We start from the raw sequence: 21,745 nt of genomic DNA on the forward strand, positions 1-21,745 counted from the left end.
TTCCAAATATGTGCATGCTTTCAGTACAGAAGTAGTTCTTGTGCCTCCCTTTTTGAAGGATGTATGCATTTCTTTGATGGAAATTGGTTTGCTGGATGCCCTTACTAAGGATATTGTAAATTGGGCCCAACAAAATGATCTTACTAAAGCAAGATCTGAACTGGTTCAATCCTTCATGTTGCCAGATTGATCCTGCCTTGCTTCAGGCAGTCAGCCTAGATGGCTAAATCGGGAGCCCCTCACTCCTGTATTCCATGGAAAAGAGGAGGGAGAGTGGAATCTCCATTTGGAGGAGCCTGTTCCTTCCCATAAACCATAATAACAAACCCAGAACAATTGGACATTTCACAAATTATCCTTCCTAAGTGCTTGAAGTTGAGTAGTATGAATCAAAGCCTTTCTACCTGAAATCAGCTTAGTGCTGCTAAGAGTTACTGCTTGTGTGTCTGTCTTCTGTTCTCCAAACAACTAGGTTTCCATTTTATTATATTTTTCAGTATGATTTTGATTAGTAGATTGAAAAATGAAGTGTAAGGAATGAAACGGAGAATAAAGTCTTTGGGTTACCCCTTAATAAAACTTTTGCAATATGATGATGTATTGCAAAATGATGTGGATAATTCAGACTACGTGTGTAGTCACTGCTAGCCCTGACAGTGATTCAGATGCTGTGGCAGTCACTTAGAAAAGTACAAATACAAAAGGAAAATGTATCATGTTAGGATGTTCCTTATGTTTTAAAAATAGTTTTTTTAGATACTCAAAAAAGTGAGAATCTTGATGTGAGCGTCCTTCCTGTGTACTTATACACTCCCATTTAGAGCTGTGATTTTCACATTTGAAAAAATGTCTGTAAGCCACAGCCCAAGATAATTTGTTCTCTCTTGTCCAGTTTCCTAAGTTTTTCTGTTAAGATTATTAGCAGAGGAAATTCTGCATGCTCAGGAATAATCCCTCTCTTACCCTTGCATACAGAGCTACATATCTAGACAACATCCCAGAAAGAGTTAAGAATGCATAGCTTACAAAGCAAGAAGCATACGACTTTTCTGTTATAATAATTAATGTCAACAATCGTGGTTCTTAACACTTAAAAGAGATCCAAAATATTGTATCATATGCTGTTTAATGTTTTCATAAAACACCGGTTTCTGTACATTTAGCCAGATAAGATTTCCAAGCTTTGCTTTTTTAAAAGCTATTTTAATTTTTATCCCTATGGTTTCTGTCTTGTTTGAAGACACTTGCATTGGATGAGCACAACAAAGAGGGAACAGTTAATTATGCTGCTGGGAGTTCTGGCTTAGGTCAAGGGCCGAGTTTGGTGTGCTTTAGCCATGCTGTCCTCTGGCAGGGGAAAAGCTAATTTAAGGGGTGGGGGGGGTGGTAAAGAATTGGAGGCAGAGGGAAAAATCAAGGTTTATTGGCAAAGGTCCTTTTTACTCTGAATGTCCTGTTTTCTTCAACCTTGTAAAAATTAAATGTTTTTCACTTTTCAAAATACATGATATCTCTAAGAAAGAACGAAGCTATTGGCCACCAGTGTCTCACAAGTTCATGCAGGTTGCTCACATGTAGATTGGGGAAAAACAGAAGAGAGTAAATAGATTTTTCATGTTGCTTTTGAATAGTGCTTTCTCTGTTTCCCTTTAATCTCAAGTCAGTAGGAAGCCCATCTTCAAATAATTATATTTAACCCAGTTTGGTGCATGTTTGCAGGGTTATTTGAGGGTAGAGCTGTTACTCTTTGTAGACTTGAAAAGTAAGCTTAGGGAAAAGAATGAACTAATCAGAAATCATTCTAGAAAAAATGGAATAACTGAAATAATTTTGTTTTCTGGTGCAGTCAAAATAAAGTATGCTCTACTACCCTTTTTATCAGCTGATGCCTTTTTTTTTTTTCCTTCCAATTTAAAGAGTTGTATTAAAATTCTGCTAACATGGCTTCTAGAAGGGCAATGTGCCTGGCTGGCTAAAGTGATTGCTGATAAGTAAATCTAGTCTGAATTCTGTCTTCAGTACTGGCTTTCTCACCACCATGGCTGGAAGTTGGGCTTTGGTGAGAAGTAGGTGCTGATCTTTATCACAATTAGAAATTTCCTGCTCACTGACAGCGCTGAGCACTCAGCAATGCAGAATTGTAAGGCAACGTGAAGCACTTCAAAGTGTATATGAAAATTGGATAAAAATGTACAAAAAGGTTTGTTGGTCCTATTAGCTACTTTTTTCAAGAGACTCCTTAAATGCATTGCCATGTAGATTAAGAGTTATTTATAATATGAGCCTTAAAACATGAATTCAATGAGCTGCTGCTGCTTTAGCTATCTGATATATTGTTTAAAAAGATCTGGGCTGGGCTGTTATATAAAGATGCTTTGTTTGATTTTTTTCTTGTAAACCAGTTCCACTAAATGTGAGAGCCAGTTTTATTTTAAAGTCTAGCTGGTGGTTTCAGGGAAGCAGATGTTTAAGTAGCTCACACTCTCTGAAATATGTCAACGTTTTGTATGCTGCTATTTCCATGGAAACAGGTATTGGCTCAGCAGAAATGGCATAGGGATTTCAAAATTACATTTTAAAAAACAAAATCAAGATAGGTTAGTCATTCTCATTTTTAGTCATAAACACCAACAGTGGTGCTGAACAGAACCTATTTTTTGAATATATTAGGTATAGTCATGCGAAACAGCAGATTGGTGATTAATGTTTTTGAAAAGTGAGCTAGTGTTTGATAGACCTTTATTAGGCAAACATGCATTTATTGCATTTTGTTCAGCACATGCTTTTCTATGTACTTGAAGGCAGTCAGGGTTTTATCACGTCTTTAGGCCTCCACCTTCCTCAAAAGGGGTGAAATATGTACTGGATGAGAACTACAGATTTCAGCTAGTTGGCAAACTACACTTTTTAAAAAAAATACAAAGTGGCTCCTGAAACACAGAACTGCTAATTTGTGAGTTTTCAATCTTTAGCAGCATGTAAAAATGAAGCCAATCCCATTTTGGGGGGCTGTTTTGTTTGGCTTTGGGGCCATTTGCTTTAGGAATAGCCCACTTACAGCCAAAGTAGTTACCTCAGTTCAGCATTGCTACTGCATTAAAAAATAGGATTAAACTCATGAGACTTGTTGCTTCCCAGGATATTGGACAAAGAACACATCTCACTTGAAGTGGAAGACAGGGGGCTCCAGGAGTTCCTGAAAAATGAAGGTGCCTCTGTTTGTTGTCTTGCATCTTCAGCTTGATTATTGAGACATTTATTTTTCAGCTCAAGCGGTGGTTAGATGTTGCAGCATCCTGCTGCACACCAGGGCTGTGAGGGAAGAACCTGGTGTGAGCACAGTCCAGAAGAGACTGCTGGCTTTGTGTGGGGAGGAGGAGGGCAGTGAGGCAGAACTGCAGGCCTGAAGGAGAGAAAGGGACTGACCAGGAGAGTGGACGAAGCACCAGGAGCCATGTGTGCATGAGAGGGGAGAGAGCTCAGAAAACAGCTGTAACAAAGCCACCTACAAACAAAACAAAACAAAAAAGCAAGGAACATTGCTTTCAAAACATTGGCAGTTTCCCAAAAGAACACAGACTTTTTTTTTTTTTTTTAACTGAAGTGGAATTTGTTTGACAGAACAATTCCCCTTAGAAATAAAATTCTTTAAACATTGGGTCACTAAATAATGAAGGGTAAAGTGCTTAGTGACCTAAATTAGATTCCTTAAAAGGATACCCACTAAGATCAAACTGTGTTTCTATATGGGCTGTACTTAAGCCAAATACTTTCCCAAAACACAGAGGCAAAACAAGCCTACAGTTCATGCGTACAGTTTGCTGTCTGACTCTCCCAGTGCTTTTCAAAAGGGAACTAGTAGCATTTGCCTGTTGTCAAAACTTCGCTGAGTGCTGTGGGTGCACCAGCAGCAGCACTGCTCCTTCTGCCAAGGAGATACAACCAAACCAGCGATGAAATTTTCTTCCAAGACAGACACTTGTGTCTCTCCTTCATAACTCTTCCTTGGATGATGATGACAGAAGCTGTAAAACTCTGTCAATTTCTCAAGGAATAGAACAGAAAAACACAAGAAGTGTACTGGTTGACACCAAGTGTCCATCTGGGCTGGTATCTTGCCATTTTACCATCTTTGAACAGTACAAAGCCCATTAATTTTTCTCCTCTTGCCTAACCAATTTTAACCTGTAAGGTGGGTGCAGACTTAAGGATGTTTCCTGGGAAAGGGAGATGCAGAGTACTTTGTTACCTTTCAGACACTGCAGTGTCACAAACCAAGACCTTTGCTGTGGATGCCATCTGAACTACCTAAGACTTGCTGAAACCACATGCAGACAACGGCAAGGCAGGGCTCTATCGGGAGCTTTCTGTGGTCCCTTCCAGGCCAGTTTGTGGGAGCAGCGAGGTAACCAATGTGGCAGTTAAAGGGCGAGGGTTTAGCAAGGTGCTGAATTCTAGGATGAATGTTTTAATTTTTACTATCATTAGACCAAAAGAAACTTAGCATGGGACTATTCTAAATACAAAGTAAGAGACAGCCTGTGGCATACAAGAAAACAACAAGAGAAGTTACACATAGCAAGAAATTGATTATGCATGCAATAGTTATAGCAAGACTATGATTATAAAATTCCCTTATTTCCCAACATCAGTTATCTAATGATTTTGTCTAGAAATGCTGGATGATGTCATTCTGTATCATATACAGAAGTAACCTATATGTACAGGGAAAATCAGAATGAACAGAAACAAAGTAAGGAATCCTTCACATCATTTACGATCTCACTCAATGGTCCCCAAGTGCTAACAGAGCATTCTGCTTTTGATCTACAAGGGGTGGTTTCAGTCTGTTGTTTTCAAAAGCACCACACTTGTACAGATTCAAAGAAATAACATGAAATGGTTTAATATGCTAGAAGACAAGAAGCTAAAATAAAATTTCATTCTGTATCTCCTCATCACATTACTGGGAAAGAAAGGTAACACCAGGCTGTCAGTACAGTCACAAGATCTGTTGAAAACTGAGCTGGGTGTGAACATCAGCACCTGCCCCAAGTATATATTCCTCACTAAACCAGGTTAATTTGTTTCATAACAACAGAAAGTTGCTGACATCCATGCAGGAGCATATATGTAGGCATTTATCAAAGGGCAGCTCATTTGTCAGAAACTTCACCTCGGGCACCTTCTCCGTAACTTGTCTGACCCAAAGTCTCACAGGCTCCAAGGGGTGGAAGCAGCAGGTCTAGCACGCAGACCACAGACAGGACTGGCCACAGCAGCTTTTTTACAGCACCAGAGGTTACACGGCGACAGACTTAAGGAAGGCTTTCTACCTGCCAAGTTATTCTTACATACCTGTAAAAGCAGCTCAAAATTTGTTGCCCGTGTTATGTACGTTCCCACCAAGTGCGCAGGTACTAGAGTTGAAGCAGACTTTTGCCTTCGCAATAGCCGGGGCGCACATGCTGGTACTGCCCTGCATGTAACAAAAACAAGCTGCAAGGCATGTAGCCAGTTCCTCCTCTCCACCACTGCCCTCAGAGCTGGCCTATAGGAAACAGCTGTAACCACTGCCAATAGGTCAAAATGCCTAGACTTCTGCAAAGCCCTAAGTTAATCCAATTTTTAAAAGTCAAAAGAAAAAAAAGCCAGAAGCCTCACATACTTTAAAGAACTTCATTTATTAGAACCCATAAATGTTGCTTTCATTAGAAGAATCAAGTTAACACCTAATTCAGGGAGAAATTACATTTTAAGACAAAAAAATTGTAGTGCTTAAATACAGTATTTACTGAAGACTGCTATTCTTAGAATCCTGGTACAAGTTCATACTCATTGTGTGGTATTAGTATGGTATCTAATTCTGAGCAGGTTCAGCATTTTATTTTCAACTGAAAGTACATCACACCATGCAAAGGGCTATTCCCCCCATCTGCCTCCCAGAAGTATGGAATGAAGAGCTCAAGCCTTAAGTAAAAAAAACCAAAACACCAAAACTTAAGATGCATCACCAGAATCTGAAATTTTTACTTCTTGTATATTTAAGTCTGATTAGTAGAAGATCCCTGTAGCCAAAAAAAAAAGTTAAAAAGAATTGTATGACTGTTGAAATTTAAAAGGTTCACTGAATTGGCATCAAGCAAACCTTAGCTGTTACTTCAAACTGGAACCTGAGTACAGAGATAAAGTACAATCACCCATGTCATTGGCCCTATAATTCCTTTTCACAGTAGCCCTTTTGGAGAAGCAGGTTGGGTTAATAACCGTAATTTCCACTACTGCAGATCAACAGAATCATTTCCATAAAATTCAGAAAGTGCTTAAACACAGAATACAAAAAGTATCTAACTTACAAACTTTCCGACATAGAAAATCAAAACATGGAACATGGCAGATGTTTAGAGATCTGTATCAAAGTATTAAATTGTAAATTAATTTGAGTGACTGTGACACAGGATGGATGCTCTCAAGACAGTGAAACAGTGCATACCACGTATTTACCGAGGGTAGGAGTTGTTCCTTCCATTAAGGTTCCTGCAAAGCTGATGTAGACTTGCCTGTTTCTCACTAACACACTTGCTCTCTTTAATACATACACAAAGATTTCCTATAAGCTGTGCTGAATTATTTATATTACCTTTTAAAATAAGCTATTAGTTACACAACTTTTTTAGGATGTATCAAATTATTAAAAATCCTAATACCACCGATTTCCAGCTCTAGCTACTAGATTTGGTCACTGTATATGAGAATTAAAATGGTACTTGCTTCTGAAGACTGTCATAGCCTTTCCTCTGTTACATTAAAGAAGGAGCAATTTTTTAAACATTCAGTTTTCATTCTCAACTGATAGCTCACCTGCAAAATACAAAAACACAGCACTCATGAGAAAAGCAGTATTTTTGCTCATACAGGTATTACTGTAGAAAAGGAGTCCTTTGGCTGTACATTGTTTCCACAGTGTATTTGTTACATGAGATACAAACTGTACAAGTTCTCCAGTTTACAAAGTTTTCTAAATTGCAGAAACAATTCAGCCCATATTTATAATATCGGTTTTAAATGCAAAGATTATTACAGATAAGGTACAGTCTAAGTAATTGGCTCAATGTAACAACAAAAATGTAGTTTTAATACAATTTGCAATAGTACAACTATGTACATATGTACAGAACTGTTTCCTTCTGTTACATCGTTGACTTTGAGTATACTCATCACTTTTTATTATCAGCTTCCTTTAAAGTAAGAAACACAGAAGTAAAAATGGTTCAGTTTTGCAGCACTTCAAGTTCCTCAGTTGAGATCTCTCATCCACTTTTCCTGCTTAATTTAGGCCTTAAAGAACACCATCACTGAAGCGTGGCTTGCCATAATCAACGAGGTCATTTTGTAGATCTCTTTCTTCATCATCTGCAATTAAAATATTCAGATCAAATCTGATGTGATACTACTGAAAAAAACATTTAAACAGACTTTTCCCAGAACATGCTGCTAATGCATACATACACACTGAATTGGCCTTGTCTGGTTACAGGAATGGAGTCATTGGGGAAAATATGGAGGACGCATACGGGCCTGCGATTACAAGTCCAGCTGTCAGCACTCTGGGACAATATCTTTGGCTTTATTGCAACCATGTTTCAGTGACTTATTGACTTAAGAGATTGTAGAACTAGTTAAACTTACTACTGTAATTTGAGAATCTTCCTAAAAAGATTTCAACCTCTCCCACTAAAATCCAACTACAAAGTAAATTACTTTGGAATGTTACATTGCCATTTTTTAACCCATTCCAGAGTTAATACACTGTACAATTTTGCAAAGAGTGGGTACCTGACGGGACTAGCACAGAGAAGTCAGCATGACCCCCTCCAGGCTAAGATAAAACTTTTTCCACCTACTTCTCAGATTTTAAAGATGATACCTTCCACACAAACATGGCACAGCACATTTTTCAGTCATGAGATTTTTCCTAATGCTGGAATTGACTTTGCTGTCAACATTTTTACATACTGCTACCTTGCATGTCAGACTTGAGGGTAAAATTTGAAGAGAAACTTTTAAAAATGTGAAAGGCAGCTCTCAACCTTTTCCAACCTCTTATCAAGGGAAATCCCTGTGCTCCCTCTCAGCACTGCTGAAGACTCAACAATACATTTTTCACCACTACTCTTCACAGCTGAAACAAACCCATCTAGCCAGGCTCCTACGTGATAAAACACTCAGCCCGTCAGTCAAGACATCTACTTGTGAATTGCAGAATAGCTGCGCACTCAGCCAGGGAACACACAGCAGGAGCTGAGAGCAGGGCAGGGGCAACGCATTGTAAGTGGCCACTTCAGGCGCATCACATCTTTCCCAGCTGTGCTTGGTTCGTCTTTACAATAGATTTACAGCTTTGCCCTTGACTGGAAGAAGGAAGATGTTTCATCTCGTTTTTCAGATCCAGAATGACTCTCTGGCTCCACCACTCTACTCTGTCCTACTTCTTGACTTCAACTCCTTGGCTTTTGGTTTTTGAGCCTCATGGAAAATCGTAAAATTAAAACAAACTTGTGCATCCTCAGTATAACCATTTACTGTAGCACACACAAAAACATCAATCAAGAAAATGCACATTCAGTAATTTTCTTCAAGTGATGTTTTAAAACATACTATAACATTCTGCATTCTACCTGTGTGGGTCCCCAGCCTTCTTCCCTCAATAAGTGAAAAAGCCCTAAAACTTCAGTTTGTGTCAATTAATAAGCTCTTCCTGCATTTCAAAGCTGTGTTCCTTTATATTCAGGAAAGATGCTTGTTCACATGAATGGAAAGCAAAGTTAAAGTTTACCAAGTCTTTTACTAGATGATAAGCTGCCTGAAGCTCTTCAACGCTTTAACAACAATTACTCATCAGCCTGCACAGGAGGTTGGTACCTGATGGTAACATACTCCCAACAGCAAAAGGCTGAAGCTTATCTACATGACACATGCTTTTGTTCGGTAAGAAACTACTAATACAGCATGTGGATATCACTTGATTTATATAATCCAGCCACCACAAAAACATGTTTGCTATAGTAGAAGCCAACAACTTTTAAATATCACCTTGCATTTCAAACAGGTAGACTAAAAGAAGGAATGCCAGATTAGATACCGACATTCACATGAGCATATCTCCCAAAGTTGTGTATTTTCCTCTGATAATTTCAGTCTAAGGCCCACACATTTCTAGTGGCAACAGAAAAACATGTTTAATTAAATTGCTTTGTTTGCACAAGCCACATGCTTTGTTCTAGCCTGATGCAAAACCGTGTGATGTTTTTCTAATAGTTTTTAGACAAAAATTCAGGGTTTTTTCCCCTCCCTAAACAATTGTAACCACTATCCCTCCAAAACCCTACAATTCTACCCTCTCATACCCTGCAAACAAATTACATACTGTAAAGACTAAAGCAGACACTGTTTCTAAAATGCTACTTCTGGAAGTACCACTTGCCATGCTGCTTGACTTCTATCAAATCAAGTCAACAAGTTATTAGGAAACCACATAACAAAGGGCTTGGAAAAATAAGTCTGAGGTAGTAACATACACTGCTCAGACTTTTCTTCATGAAAAGGCTTCCAGAAGTCAGTCTTTCATCTTTACTCCCAGATATTAAATCCATTATGCCTATACAGATATACAGAGGGGTTGATCAGAAAAAAGATTTTCGCCAAGTCCAAATTTAAAGCCACGAGAGCAGTGAACTGACAGGTACCACATGTAAATGGGAAACAGTTTTATGAGGCCATTTGCAGTTAGAGCTCTTACTTTTTCAAATATCCCTTGCATATCAAGCTACATAAGCACAATCTCTACAGTTTTTAACAACTTTCCACTACTTGCTACTGTATCATACCCACCCTTTTGGAAGTGGCATGCAGGAATCCCGTTCATGTTACTGGTAATAGTTTACAGCATGTTATAAACTCTTGCTACCTAAAGCCATTAGTGTCCCTATAAAGACCACCATAGCGATGTATTCATAAGCAAACCAGCATGGAGCTCTGAGGTACAGCAAGGGCCACGTCCCTCCACCACTTGGGCAGCCAACCTCCTCCCACACTCCTGGTCAGCAGCACAATGGCTGCAGGTGAAGACGAGCCCAAAAGCTGGGTGAAGTGAATGGTAGAAATTAGCAGAGATAAAGTAACAGTTACGTGGCCTTGGTTAAACCTTCAAGAATGGTATTCTTAAGTCCAGTTAAGGAACTATGGTGGTGAGGAGCCAGGCATCACCCACTGCTTACTATGGGGAACTGAAAATAAAATAAAAATGAAATACCCAACTCACAAAACTACTTCAATTTGCAGAGCAGAGCTTAGATTTACAAACATGCACGACATACCATGCTTTCCTTTTCATTACAAGATCATAATGATTAGAAGCAAGTCTCCTACTTCCACAGCATCGACAGAAGCAGCTGTATATACTTTTGTACCTTCATTTAGAAGCTAGCTGCTACAAGCAAATTACAACCCAGTAATAATCCATCCAGAGGAACAGATGTTAGCAATCCAGAGTGACTAAATTCCGCTGCGAGTTTTGAGCAAGTGTAACAAAACAGGACACATCTTCTGGAGCAGCAACTGAGTTTTAATTTTTATCAGTAAGTTAATTAACTGCCCAGGGTTCTGATCCATACTTTTCTTTTGCTTGTTCATGAGTTTCAAACTACCAGCCCAGCCAAAAAACGCTTACACTGCATAGTTAGATGCAGGCCCACAGAAATCAGTTGCTTTTTATCAGCTTTTCCTATTAATTATGCTTGGAATATACCACTTAAATACATGTTCGAAAAACTACCAACTAAAAATGTTGCATTATGAGGATCTAAATCTGGGTGCCTGTAGAACTTCAATCATGTCCATCTGTCCATTGTTGTCCTGTCCCATCCCCATCCCCCCACCCCCCTTTATTTTGCACTTTCCTTAATTGGAAATACTATATATGTTTAGGTATACATTTTTACCCTACAGACATGCAAGCCCTTCACAAAATATTACCAAACAACTAGATGGAGAGTGGTGGACAGTGTGCCAGATACATGGCAGACAAGCAGTGAAGAGGAAGGGCGATGCACTGGAACGCATGCAGAACAAGAGGTGGTGAGCATGCATATACAGGTATGAAGCTGGCACCAGATTAATGAGTTTTGAAGTTTGGTTAGCAAGGAAAACCAGAAGCCTGTTGAATCTGTGTACAATGTGCAAAAATTACACTTAGAATTGCTGAGTCCTCATTGCATACCACCTTAAGGCAGATGTGACAAAAGCAGTAGTCAAAAAAAACCCCCTATGCTTCTGTATTTGAAAATTGCCTTAGTAATGTCAAAGACTACATCCCAACTAGGTAGATACCAGATTTGGGGTTTAGACAAAACCATTTCTGAAATTTGAAGTGTCTTAATTTTCCTAGCGGAAACTGTATACAAAACTGAAATCAGGTATCGAAATCCTCTCACTGGAAACTGCTGTAACATTGCTTTCAGAGAGCAAGACCGAATTTTAAAGATTGCCTAAAGCTTATTTATTCTATACTAGAAATTTGTGATGAGCTAAAAATAGCGAGGCTTTACACAAATTCAACAAGTAAACTCAGCATGGATTTTATTACAATGGGATGGAGATAAGGCCCAAGCTCACCTTGGACGTCTTCTTCTCCACCATCACCATCCTCTTCCTCATTGTAAGCCAGCTCAGCCTGTTTGTCTGCCTCATACTCACCCACGTTACCATCATCCCCATTATAATCTGCCAGTTTAGAACCCTGCTGCGGATCAGCAGGGGATTCATTCTCATCAAAGAATCGGCCTGTGAAGTAGGCAAAGGATTAAGTCAGAAGCAGAGAGGAAAGAAACAGGAAGATACTAAACGAAAGCAGACCACAGGTTAAGATAGTTGGGGGTTTGTAGTAGTTTCAGCTGGAGGAGAAAGGAGGTAGAAGGGAGAGGGCTTGGGCAGGGGGAGAACAACAAGGCTTATCGAACATCTCCGTGCCAAAAGGATGTACTCGGTCATTCAGCATTTGGATTTGTGAAATCTGATTTTATAAGCTTCACTCTTTGGAGAAAAGAGCTAGAGTAAGCATCCAAACAAAACACTCCATTTTTGATTACCTACAAACACCAATAAAAGTTTTCTTAAAATGCTGAGGAGCATGCAGGGGAAGTTTTTGTGTCTAGGCTTTTTTCTGAGGACTGGCATTTTTCTACACACAATGAAGCAATATATTGCTGACTTTGTATAAGGTAATGTCTGCAGAGCGTGTACCATACTGTCAAGGGTAAAAAAAAATCTAGCAAAGATCTGTCTTACATCTCTGAACTGATTTTTTTAACTACCTAATTAATTTGGCTTTACACTCTGGATTCCTGTTAAGCTTTAACCATTTTCAAAATGTTCTGAATCCAGTATTTTTGTCTCCCAGCAAAGAATTAAGAACAGTTCCAGATACTGAAACAATGCACAAGAAAAACGACAATTAGCTGGAACTATGAAATGACTAGACAGTCAACCAAGCACACAATGAAAGATTAATGGTGTGATGTCAAGTTCAGAGCTGGTGTTTAATGGGAAATGAGGATATCTGTTCAAGTCCAATGCAGTTCAGTCTGCTTGCCCATTGCTTAAAGAATGCAACACTGAGTCTGCAGAGTATACAAGTCTGGAGGGATTGTGTATAAATGAGAAAAACAAGATTAAAGTGTGATACAATCTTTACAGACTGGAAATGGACTGAGAAAAAAATCTGCCAAGGCAGATGTTAAGTGATTTGCAGTGGAAGCAATTAAACAGGAAAGTAAAACTGGAGAATATTATTTCAACATTAGGATTAAAAGGAAGGTTGTGGTTACAATGGACAGATGTAAAAATGAAATTATTTCTTAAAACAATGAAAATATCATATGTGGCAGTATATAAAAATCAGGACAGAAACTATAACATAGTGCTTATCTGGATGGGCAAGAAAAGCAGAAGAATCACATCTAGTGCAGCTCAAATATACAGAAACAGAAGTTTCGGTTATTTTCATAAAATAAGCAAGAAGAAACTATGATCTGTTTAGAAATCAGAAGTTTAATATATTAGTCATTCTCTATTCATCTAAAATTGAGGAATCCTTGCTATTATTGTTTGTAGTTTTGGACACTGCATTATATATAAAAAGCAGACAGAACCATACAACTCACACACATTAAATATAAAATAAGCTATGGAAAGACAACTGAATGCACTTAAGTTACAGAAAAAACAAGCCTGTAGGTATGCCAGAAATCCTGTGACAAACAAGTACTGAATAAATTTAAGCTGACAGAAGGAAAGGTTAAAATATTAGAAAGAGATCCTAGGAAACACAAGCCCATACCGGCCTGTGAGCTGAAGCTCACGCGAGCAGCCCAGTGTACAGAACAGCCCTGGTGAGCTTGGGATTCCAGCACAGCTGCAGGATGCAGCTACTCTTTCAGTACAGGTGCTTCATTCTGCTTTAAGCATTTGGTATTTTAGCTCATGCTACTTCAAATCGAGGGAGAAAAGGCTGAGCACACAAGCCTCACCAGAAGTCATTTTGGGCTAAGTGGTCTTGACAGCAAGTCCACTGCCTGTGCATGCAGAGTCAGGTGTACAAAAGATTTAGGCAGTAGATGACTGTCACATGACATCAGGAGAACATCAATACTCTAATGCAAGGCACGTATCACGGCCTTGGGATACGAAGACTTCAGGCAAACACTGAAACAGGAGTCGTTGGTAGCTGGACCAAGCAATGCACCAATTGCTTTCTGAAACAGACAGGTAAGACCTGGAATCTTGATGGCATTGTGGATCTCAAATCACTCCAAACCTCGGTCGGTGGCTGTAACGCAGGCATTGCATGGACTATTTGAGGCACAGTGGAGTATGTTGTCCTGAAGCACAAGAGCTTAGTGACAGCACGGAATGCCCCATAAGGATGTCACTGATGCTAAAATCTGCAGGTAACATTTGCTAAAATGCATTCTGAATAGACATGGGGTATTACTCAAAGCTGGATCCTTAGAAACACACTACTTGAAGCAGCTGTCCACATACTCATCACTAAGGATCTGCTTACAGGACAACTTTAAACAGCAGCATGGACTGGAGGTTTGCTGCACCCAGCATTTTTCCAGGGTGCCAGGTAAAAGCACAAATAGTGACGCTGCTGCAGTCACTTTCAGGTTCTGCTGCTTTTGAAACTGAACAGTTGCAATGTGCCCATCTCTATACCTAGTACCAAAGTTGCTTTTTAAATCTATGCTATCAAAATAAAAAAGGAAAACATCTTTTTGGGAGAAGTTCCCCAATCCTGAAACCGGACAGATATGACAGCCTGACCAACAATGGTTACTAAGTCTCATCCCATGGGGTGATGCACAGCAATTTACGAAGAGCTCAGTAACCAAAGCCCCAGCCAGGCAATTGTCTACAGTGAAAGCTGTGTGCCAGAGCTGGGCTCCTCTATACCAGAGAGATTAATTTATCATCGAGGGACCTTTCCAAACAGCCACTGCTGACCAATTAGGAAAGAAATCTTCTACAAACCTGGATTTGCTATTTCCATATGTGATAGAGAAACACTCTCCCTCATTGCATCATTACAATGTAAGCTATTACAAATATGAAGGAGCAAAGAGAAAAGGAAAAGACTAATCGGTGATGACTGACTGACTCTTAGGTACCCATTCACAGCCTACAATGGAGACATTTCATTCGCTGCTCCTGCCTACAAAGCTAGCCCACCACATCATTTAATCCATTAACAGGGAAGACTGCCAATCCACTTAAAAACCCCAACAACTGAAATATGGAGCTCTGTCATTTCAGCTGTAGTTACTCAACCTGACAAGCGCAGGATAGTCAAGAAGCTCCTTTGATAAACTAGTCTCGCACATCTCAGGATACACAGAATGGAAGAAAAGCTTGCACAGGTTGCATGCCAGTTTTGAATACACCTATCCCCACTTCATCAGAAAGATCCATGAATGATATTAAAACAACTGAAGCCTTCCCTAAAGATCTCTTTCTTAAAACAAAACAAAACCCCAAACCCAACAAAACAGTAAATTGATATTCATTCCCTACTTCTTCGACCCTTGTCTTTTTAGAGCTTTTTTCCCCTTCATTCTAAATCCTTTTTTTTTTTTTTTTCTCCTCTCCCCTGAATTCCTCCCAGGTTCACATCATCTTTCTTTGGTATTTAAAGCCAGAGAATGGCCTCACAAGCACTAAGTAAAAGAGAGTTAGTTACTCTATCTTATTATCTTATTTGACATCCCTATTAACACATCCCAGAAGAAAAACCTCACCTCAAACATTGTTAGTGACTAATGCCCACTGTTGACCGCATCGGTTTTGACCAAACTGCTCACTTGTTATTTGTCACTTACTCTGTGCATGTAATTCTCCATTCTTAATTGCAGACTACTTTTGTTTACAAACTTTTATGTTGCTGAAACCACATCTCACACATTGTTTATCATCCAGCACTCAAAATACCAAACAGTGCCAAGCAAAGGATGCATCTTTGTAAACCTCACAGAAGGTTTTCAAATAAAACTGTTAGTAATACCTATGCCTGAAATATTCTTTTCTTAAAGTTGTGCACCCACCAAAATGCAATTTATTCCTGACCAGGTCTCCATTAATTTGCCTACAACAAAGTCATATACCTGTTTTTACTGTTTTCATTCCTCTGAATACATGTTTTTCACATCGTATCACTTTGACACAATCTGTTCTTGAAAAAATCAGTGTTAACCACTTGTCATATTGTATTCAAACTGATTGAGAATTTGTCCAGTTACCTTTCCAGGTATCAAAGCTAGGCTGCTGGGCCTCTAGAACTCCTCAAATCCTCTTCCCATTCACTTTTTAAAGACATGTCCTCCTGCGGTATGATGGTACCTCTGAAAGTTGTTAATGGTTCAGAAACCATTTCAGGTAGCTTTTTAAACCTCTCAGATAAGGTCTGGCACTACCTACTACTACTCTGACCCTTGCGGGGGGCTACAAGGGCATTGGGGGAGGAGAGAACACACTGAACTCCCACATCCCTGTACACCCCTTTATGCCAGCATACACCCTACAGCTGTCTGCTAGCAAGTCTGACTATATGCTCACAAACTCCATTTTAATTTAACCTCTGCTTCAGAATAGCAACTAAAATATTCTACAGGAATAAATGGAGTATTATTTTAAACTTCGTTCTCTGTTATTCAATTTAAGAGATTGCTAGAGGTTAATGCTTTTTTACTGCAGTTTCTCCAAGCTACAGAATCACCAGTCAAGTTCTAGACCAAGAAAAGGAACTGCAACCACTTAATTCTAATGAAGGGAACCTCCCAAACTAAACCTTTTATGACAAAAATTAATTCATAGTTCCATGTTCCTAAGAGCAACCCAAGCTTTCAGAACTCTTTTCATCGATCACTGAAACCAATTTATGATTCTATTTCAACAAAATTGCTATTTCTGTACCACTGTTTATCCAATCCACAGAATTAATTAACAGAGGTTTCTGGAGGATAACTATAGAATCCTTTTCTCCTCCCAATTCTTGCAACTCTGAAGATGGCTGTTCTAATGTAGTAACTTGTCATCTTGGAGTACAGACAGATTTTAGCCACAGAAAGCGAAACCTAAATGAAAACTACTTAGCTGAGAGTACAATGAAATTTGAAGTTGAATTTATAATACCTATATAAAGAAAAAAATATTTTTTTTAAATCCATATAAGAAGAGATGTTTCAGCACTATGTTTTTTTCTTCCAAATGCCCCCTCCCCACCCAAATGCTAAACAATTGGAATTAGTTCTTTGAAAATAACTAGGTTAAGGTATACTTGTCAGGATACTCTAATACTTGGGAGTATAGTACCTCCACTGATACCATAAGAAACTTGTTTCAATGCAATAGGAAGATGCAAAATCAAATGCTGTAGGCATAACACTCTCCCAGTGTTATGGTATCAGCTGCAGGGTAGACACACATCTCAAAAACAGCAGTACACAGACAGCTGAATGTGTCTTTGCAAGTTCTTACCTGCTGTCTGCCCACTAAGCCTCAGCAGTATTACCACCATCATACACAATAAACAAATACATGATTTGCTCCTGTCTGAAGGCTTCTTCCTTGCGCAGACATGGAAGAGAAGGGTTCTGGAAAACTTCCTCACACAGAAGAACAAACTTCTGGCCAATACACATATACCATCACAAAGACCCCCTATCTAAGGGCTGAATTCTTACAATATTGTCCAAAACATTGTATTTAAGTAATGCAGTGTGAATATAAGTAACTCTGTATCATGCATGTATCAAAATCCTTGACTTAATCTATTTAAGTGTGTAGTAATTTCCAAAAGCATTTTAAATTCCTATAAGCCAGTAATTTTTTTTAATGACTAGGATATATATATATCTATATGAAAGATGACACATTAAGGCATATCTTTGACACAGTAACATTATACATTTCTTTCCAGGCTTACCCTCCAGAAGGCCACCTGCTGTAATAGTTCCTATTTTCCAGACAGGCACTATTACAGACAGAAAATGAAGTGATTTTCTTAATATATTGAAGTATATGATATTGGCCAACTTACTTTGCTTCATCTTCTGCAAGTCACTAACTCTGCTCTTTGGAATTTTTATATGGTCTGTCTCAATTTTGTGTTCTTTCTGATTTTCCACATTTTCTTCAAAATTTAAGTGCTGGAGAGAATTTGGAGGTATCTGCTTCACAGTATCAGGATTTCCATCATTGTCACTGTGCAAACCTACAGAATGAGGAAGCGTGTTTGGTTTTTACATGGTTCAAAAAGAAGGCTAGAATGTTACTGCAAAAGATAATTCATCACATTTTAATATGTAATCAATCCTAAGTCGTTACCTTCTCAGCTGATTTTCTGTATGTACTTAAGTGCTTGATGAAGCCCAGAACAATAATACGTTTATGTATTTTTTTTTATCCTCCTGCTGATTCTGCTTTTCAAATCCACTAAGCATCATTTATTGTTTCAAGAGCTATGATCTGAGGAGAAGGTTGCAGTAGGTCACAGAAGTTATGCTAAAAATAATAAGCATAATCACAGGACTACATAACCGAAGAATAAAGAAAACCCTGGTCCCCTTGAAATTCACATCAACCTTCTGTTGATAAACTCTAAATTCAACAAAGCAAGCTTTTCACTTGCTACTTTTTATGTTTTCTCATTAATAAAAGTCAAAATGAAGGAATACCTCAGAACAACAAAAAGAAACAAACTATTTAAAAGATTTGACATTTGGAAATAATAAACTTTAAATGTATATACAGACTTTGAGGTCCCCAATTTTGGGGGAGATTTCTAATCTGCTTACATATCCACTGCAAAAGGAAAGAAATTAATAAATACTTCTGTTGCCTTTTTTCAAAAGAACCAAAAACGGGCATAACAAAAAACTTCAAGCTGTTTGGTCACGTCACAAATATGTAACGAATACGTTACATTTAATGCGTTTTAGCACAACAGTATTTGAACATGCCACTTGCAGTGCAGATATAACCTAACGTTCTCTTTGACATTAAAGCAAAGTGACTTGATCCACCAGGATTAAATATAAGGGTATTTTCTACAGATTTGTGTCCTTTCTAACTGTAATTCTTCTAAACCCTTTCACTACAGTACTTTTAGTTCTCTCATGTCCTAAGCCTCCCCCACATCACCCTCAAGTGAGCTGTTCACAGGCACAGGAGGACACTGAGCAAGCAATAGTACCACTGGTTTAATCTCTGAATATAACTGGCTACTAATAGATCAACAACCAACTCCTGGTATGTTGCAGCCCTATCTAATTAGTACCCCTAAGGAGGAATACTCATTTCAATTTCTCTCCTCTGTCCAGTAGAGAAATCTTGAAGCACTCGTCTTTGAAACTTCTAACTCTCAAATTTGGCTGAAGTTGGTCAAAAGGCTCAGAAATTACTGGGTGGGGGGACAACGAAAAGAGATTGTACAGCCAGCAACCTCAGTGCCTCAGGAAGCCAGACTAAGAACACACTCAATCTTGCATCCTGCAGAAATTGATCGTTGTTTTTCATTTTGTGACCACATCAAACAAAAAAGGGGCTGGCCACCTACATCTAACATCATGATATCGTAGCAAATATTAAGTGGTAAGTTTCCTACAAATAGTTGATTTGTTACCTGCAAATAAGAATTTTACCTGGTGCCAGATTTGGAGCATGGGGCTGTTCAGTTGGAAGATTTATAACAGGTTGATGACCTTCACTTTTAGGAGCTGAAATAAGTGGCTTCTTTAAAGCTAAAACAAAATACATGGACAAAAACATTAACATGAAACAAACAGACACTATATAACAGGCCTTCCTCTTACAATCCTGTAATTTTGTTGTTGTTGTTTTCTTGTTTTTAAACCACAGATGAAAATATAATTCAGGGGGCACGGGGCAGGGGGGTGTCAGAAGCATTCATTTTTGAGAAATCAAACCTCTAAAGCACAGTAAAAATTATCAGATTTTACACCTCGCTTGAATTTTATTTCCATAGACAAATTTTAAAACTTTGCATTCACTATGAAACACATGGTATTCAAACAGAATATATATGCCACTAAGAAGCCAAATGTGGAAGTATTAGAATACTTCTAACCAGTGGGAGTATCTTCAGCTTTAGCAGGGTCATTATCTTCTATTTCAGGCATGCCTGCATCTCCTCCTGGTTTGATTTTCTCTGTAAGAGAAGAATAGGGTATTCTGCCTTAACCTTTAAGGTTGAACAGTTAATTTCCCTCTTGTGGAAGGCTCTATGACCAGTAGAAAAGTCCTTTATCCACAGAACATGTCCCGTATTGATAATGCAGCTACAACACTCCTTATATTGTATTGTCAAAGTCACTGAAGACTGCTTTGGAGCAGTGCTCCCAAAGTCAGTACAATTTTCAGAAAAGGATGGGAAACAGATGCACTGCTCTTGGCAGCAGAGTAAGAGAAGCCTGCTGCAAGAAGCTGGCTGGAATAGACACCAAACTGATAGTAAAAGGTGCCGATTTAGCAGCACAAGAAATAGAAACAAAGGGAACCCATCTGCCTTTTGGAGAGGCCTACAGGAAGGAAACCACCACAATAGTTACTCACCGAGAGCCTCCTGTACAGTTCCTGATAGCCAAAGGACCCCACTGTTCCTGCTGACTTACGCAGCTACAGACTTCTCACAGTGGCTTCAGTGCCGCTCACCTCCAGCCACTGTCTCTGTGCAGATTCCAGCTCTCCAATAGCATGTCCCTTCCCTAGCTCACCCCAAGACACATCTCACAGGGAGGGGAGAGGCCATCCCCAGTTCACAATTGGCCACATGAGGAAGGAGATGTGAATGAACCAACAAAGTGAACACAAAACTATGCAAGAAACTACTTTCATAAAAGGATCCAGAGAAAGGACATGCCAATCTCTGGATACCTATAAACTCTAACTTAGTACAATCACATGCAGCTAATCAAGTTATCTGAGCCAAAAAATTCATTGTTTTACTTCAGAGAAATGCATGATTCTGTCTGATAGCAAAAGGATACAACACAATTGGCACATTAGCTATCACAAATGACAAAAAAAAAAAAAAAAGAAATACCTTTGCCATTTACAACACGATCTGATGGCTGCTCATTCTTCACTGTGTTTTTATCTTCTGCCTCTGGAACAGTCTTAGATATTGCCTGGTCATCATTATGAGGACTTACTTCAGTGTCTTTGCTGGACTGAATTTTTTGCGTGGCCTGTTAGAACAAATTCATAAGGAACCAATATTAAGCACATCCCTGAAAATTACAAAACACACACCCTCAAATTCAAGATTACTTTGGTGTCCTGGTTTTGGCTGGGTTAGAGTTAATTTTCTTCCTAGTAGCTGGTATAGTGCTATGGTTTGGATTCAAGATGAGAAGAATGTTGAAAACACACTGATGTTTTCAGTTGTTGCGAAGTAATGTTTATACTAAGTCAAGGATTTTTCAGCTTCTCATGCCCAGCCACCAAGGCGGCTGGAGGTGCACAAGAAGTTGGGAGGGGACACAGCCAGGGCAACTGACCCAAACTGGCCGAAGGAGTATTCCATACCACATGACGTCATACCCAGTATATAAACTGGGGGGAGTTGGCCTGGGGAGGATTGCTGTTTGGGAACTAACTAGATGTTGGTCGGCAAGTGGTGAGCAATTGCCTTGTGCATCACTTATTTTGTATATTCCAATTCTTTCATTATTACCATTGTCATTTTATTATTGTCAATAGTATCATTATTATTTTCTTCCTTTCTGTCCTATTACACTGTTCTTTTCTTAACCCACGAGTTTTACTTTTTTCCCCAACTCTCTCCCCCACCCAGTGGGATGGGGGGCGGGGAAAGTGAGTGAGCAGCTGCGTCATGCTTTGTTGCTGGCTAGGGTTAAACCACAACACTTTGAGTAAGCAAAATCACTTTTATGAATTAGGTGATCACCAAAGCAAACAACAGCAGAAGTCCTCTATATACAAATCTGAATCCTGAGGGTAGGAGATGAGAGTATGGACACATAACTGAACAGAAAATGTAAAATACAGCATGGCTGTATGACATTTATACTGGCATACACAGCTCTTAAGTATAACGCAAAGAGGTTAAGACATCATTGGCCTTAAGCCTTGGGTCAGAGACTTTGCA

General features: G+C 39.0%; 1 protein-coding gene across 4 annotated transcripts in view; it reads right to left on the reverse strand.

Annotated features, from left to right (window-relative positions):
* Nucleotides 1–5,665: 5,665 nt before the first annotated feature.
* The window catches only part of GOLM2 (golgi membrane protein 2), a 28,491-nt gene continuing 12,411 nt past the window's right edge, over nt 5,666–21,745 (reverse strand). Inside the window, exons 5-11 of one of the 4 annotated variants that reach the window (XM_049813536.1) lie at nt 20,678–20,822; nt 19,703–19,783; nt 19,257–19,355; nt 17,654–17,827; nt 11,674–11,841; nt 9,579–9,658; nt 5,666–7,413 (exon numbers count right to left, since the gene is read on the reverse strand). In XM_049813536.1, the coding sequence (XP_049669493.1) occupies nt 7,333–7,413; nt 9,579–9,658; nt 11,674–11,841; nt 17,654–17,827; nt 19,257–19,355; nt 19,703–19,783; nt 20,678–20,822 (828 nt within the window). In that variant the 3' untranslated portion in view covers nt 5,666–7,332. The remainder of the gene's footprint in view (nt 7,414–9,578; nt 9,659–11,673; nt 11,842–17,653; nt 17,828–19,256; nt 19,356–19,702; nt 19,784–20,677; nt 20,823–21,745) is intronic. The other 3 variants (XM_049813534.1, XM_049813533.1, XM_049813535.1) reach the window with 3 other exon arrangements.

This window comes from Accipiter gentilis, chromosome 10, assembly GCF_929443795.1.
Source record: "Accipiter gentilis chromosome 10, bAccGen1.1, whole genome shotgun sequence".
NCBI lineage: Eukaryota > Metazoa > Chordata > Aves > Accipitriformes > Accipitridae > Astur > Astur gentilis.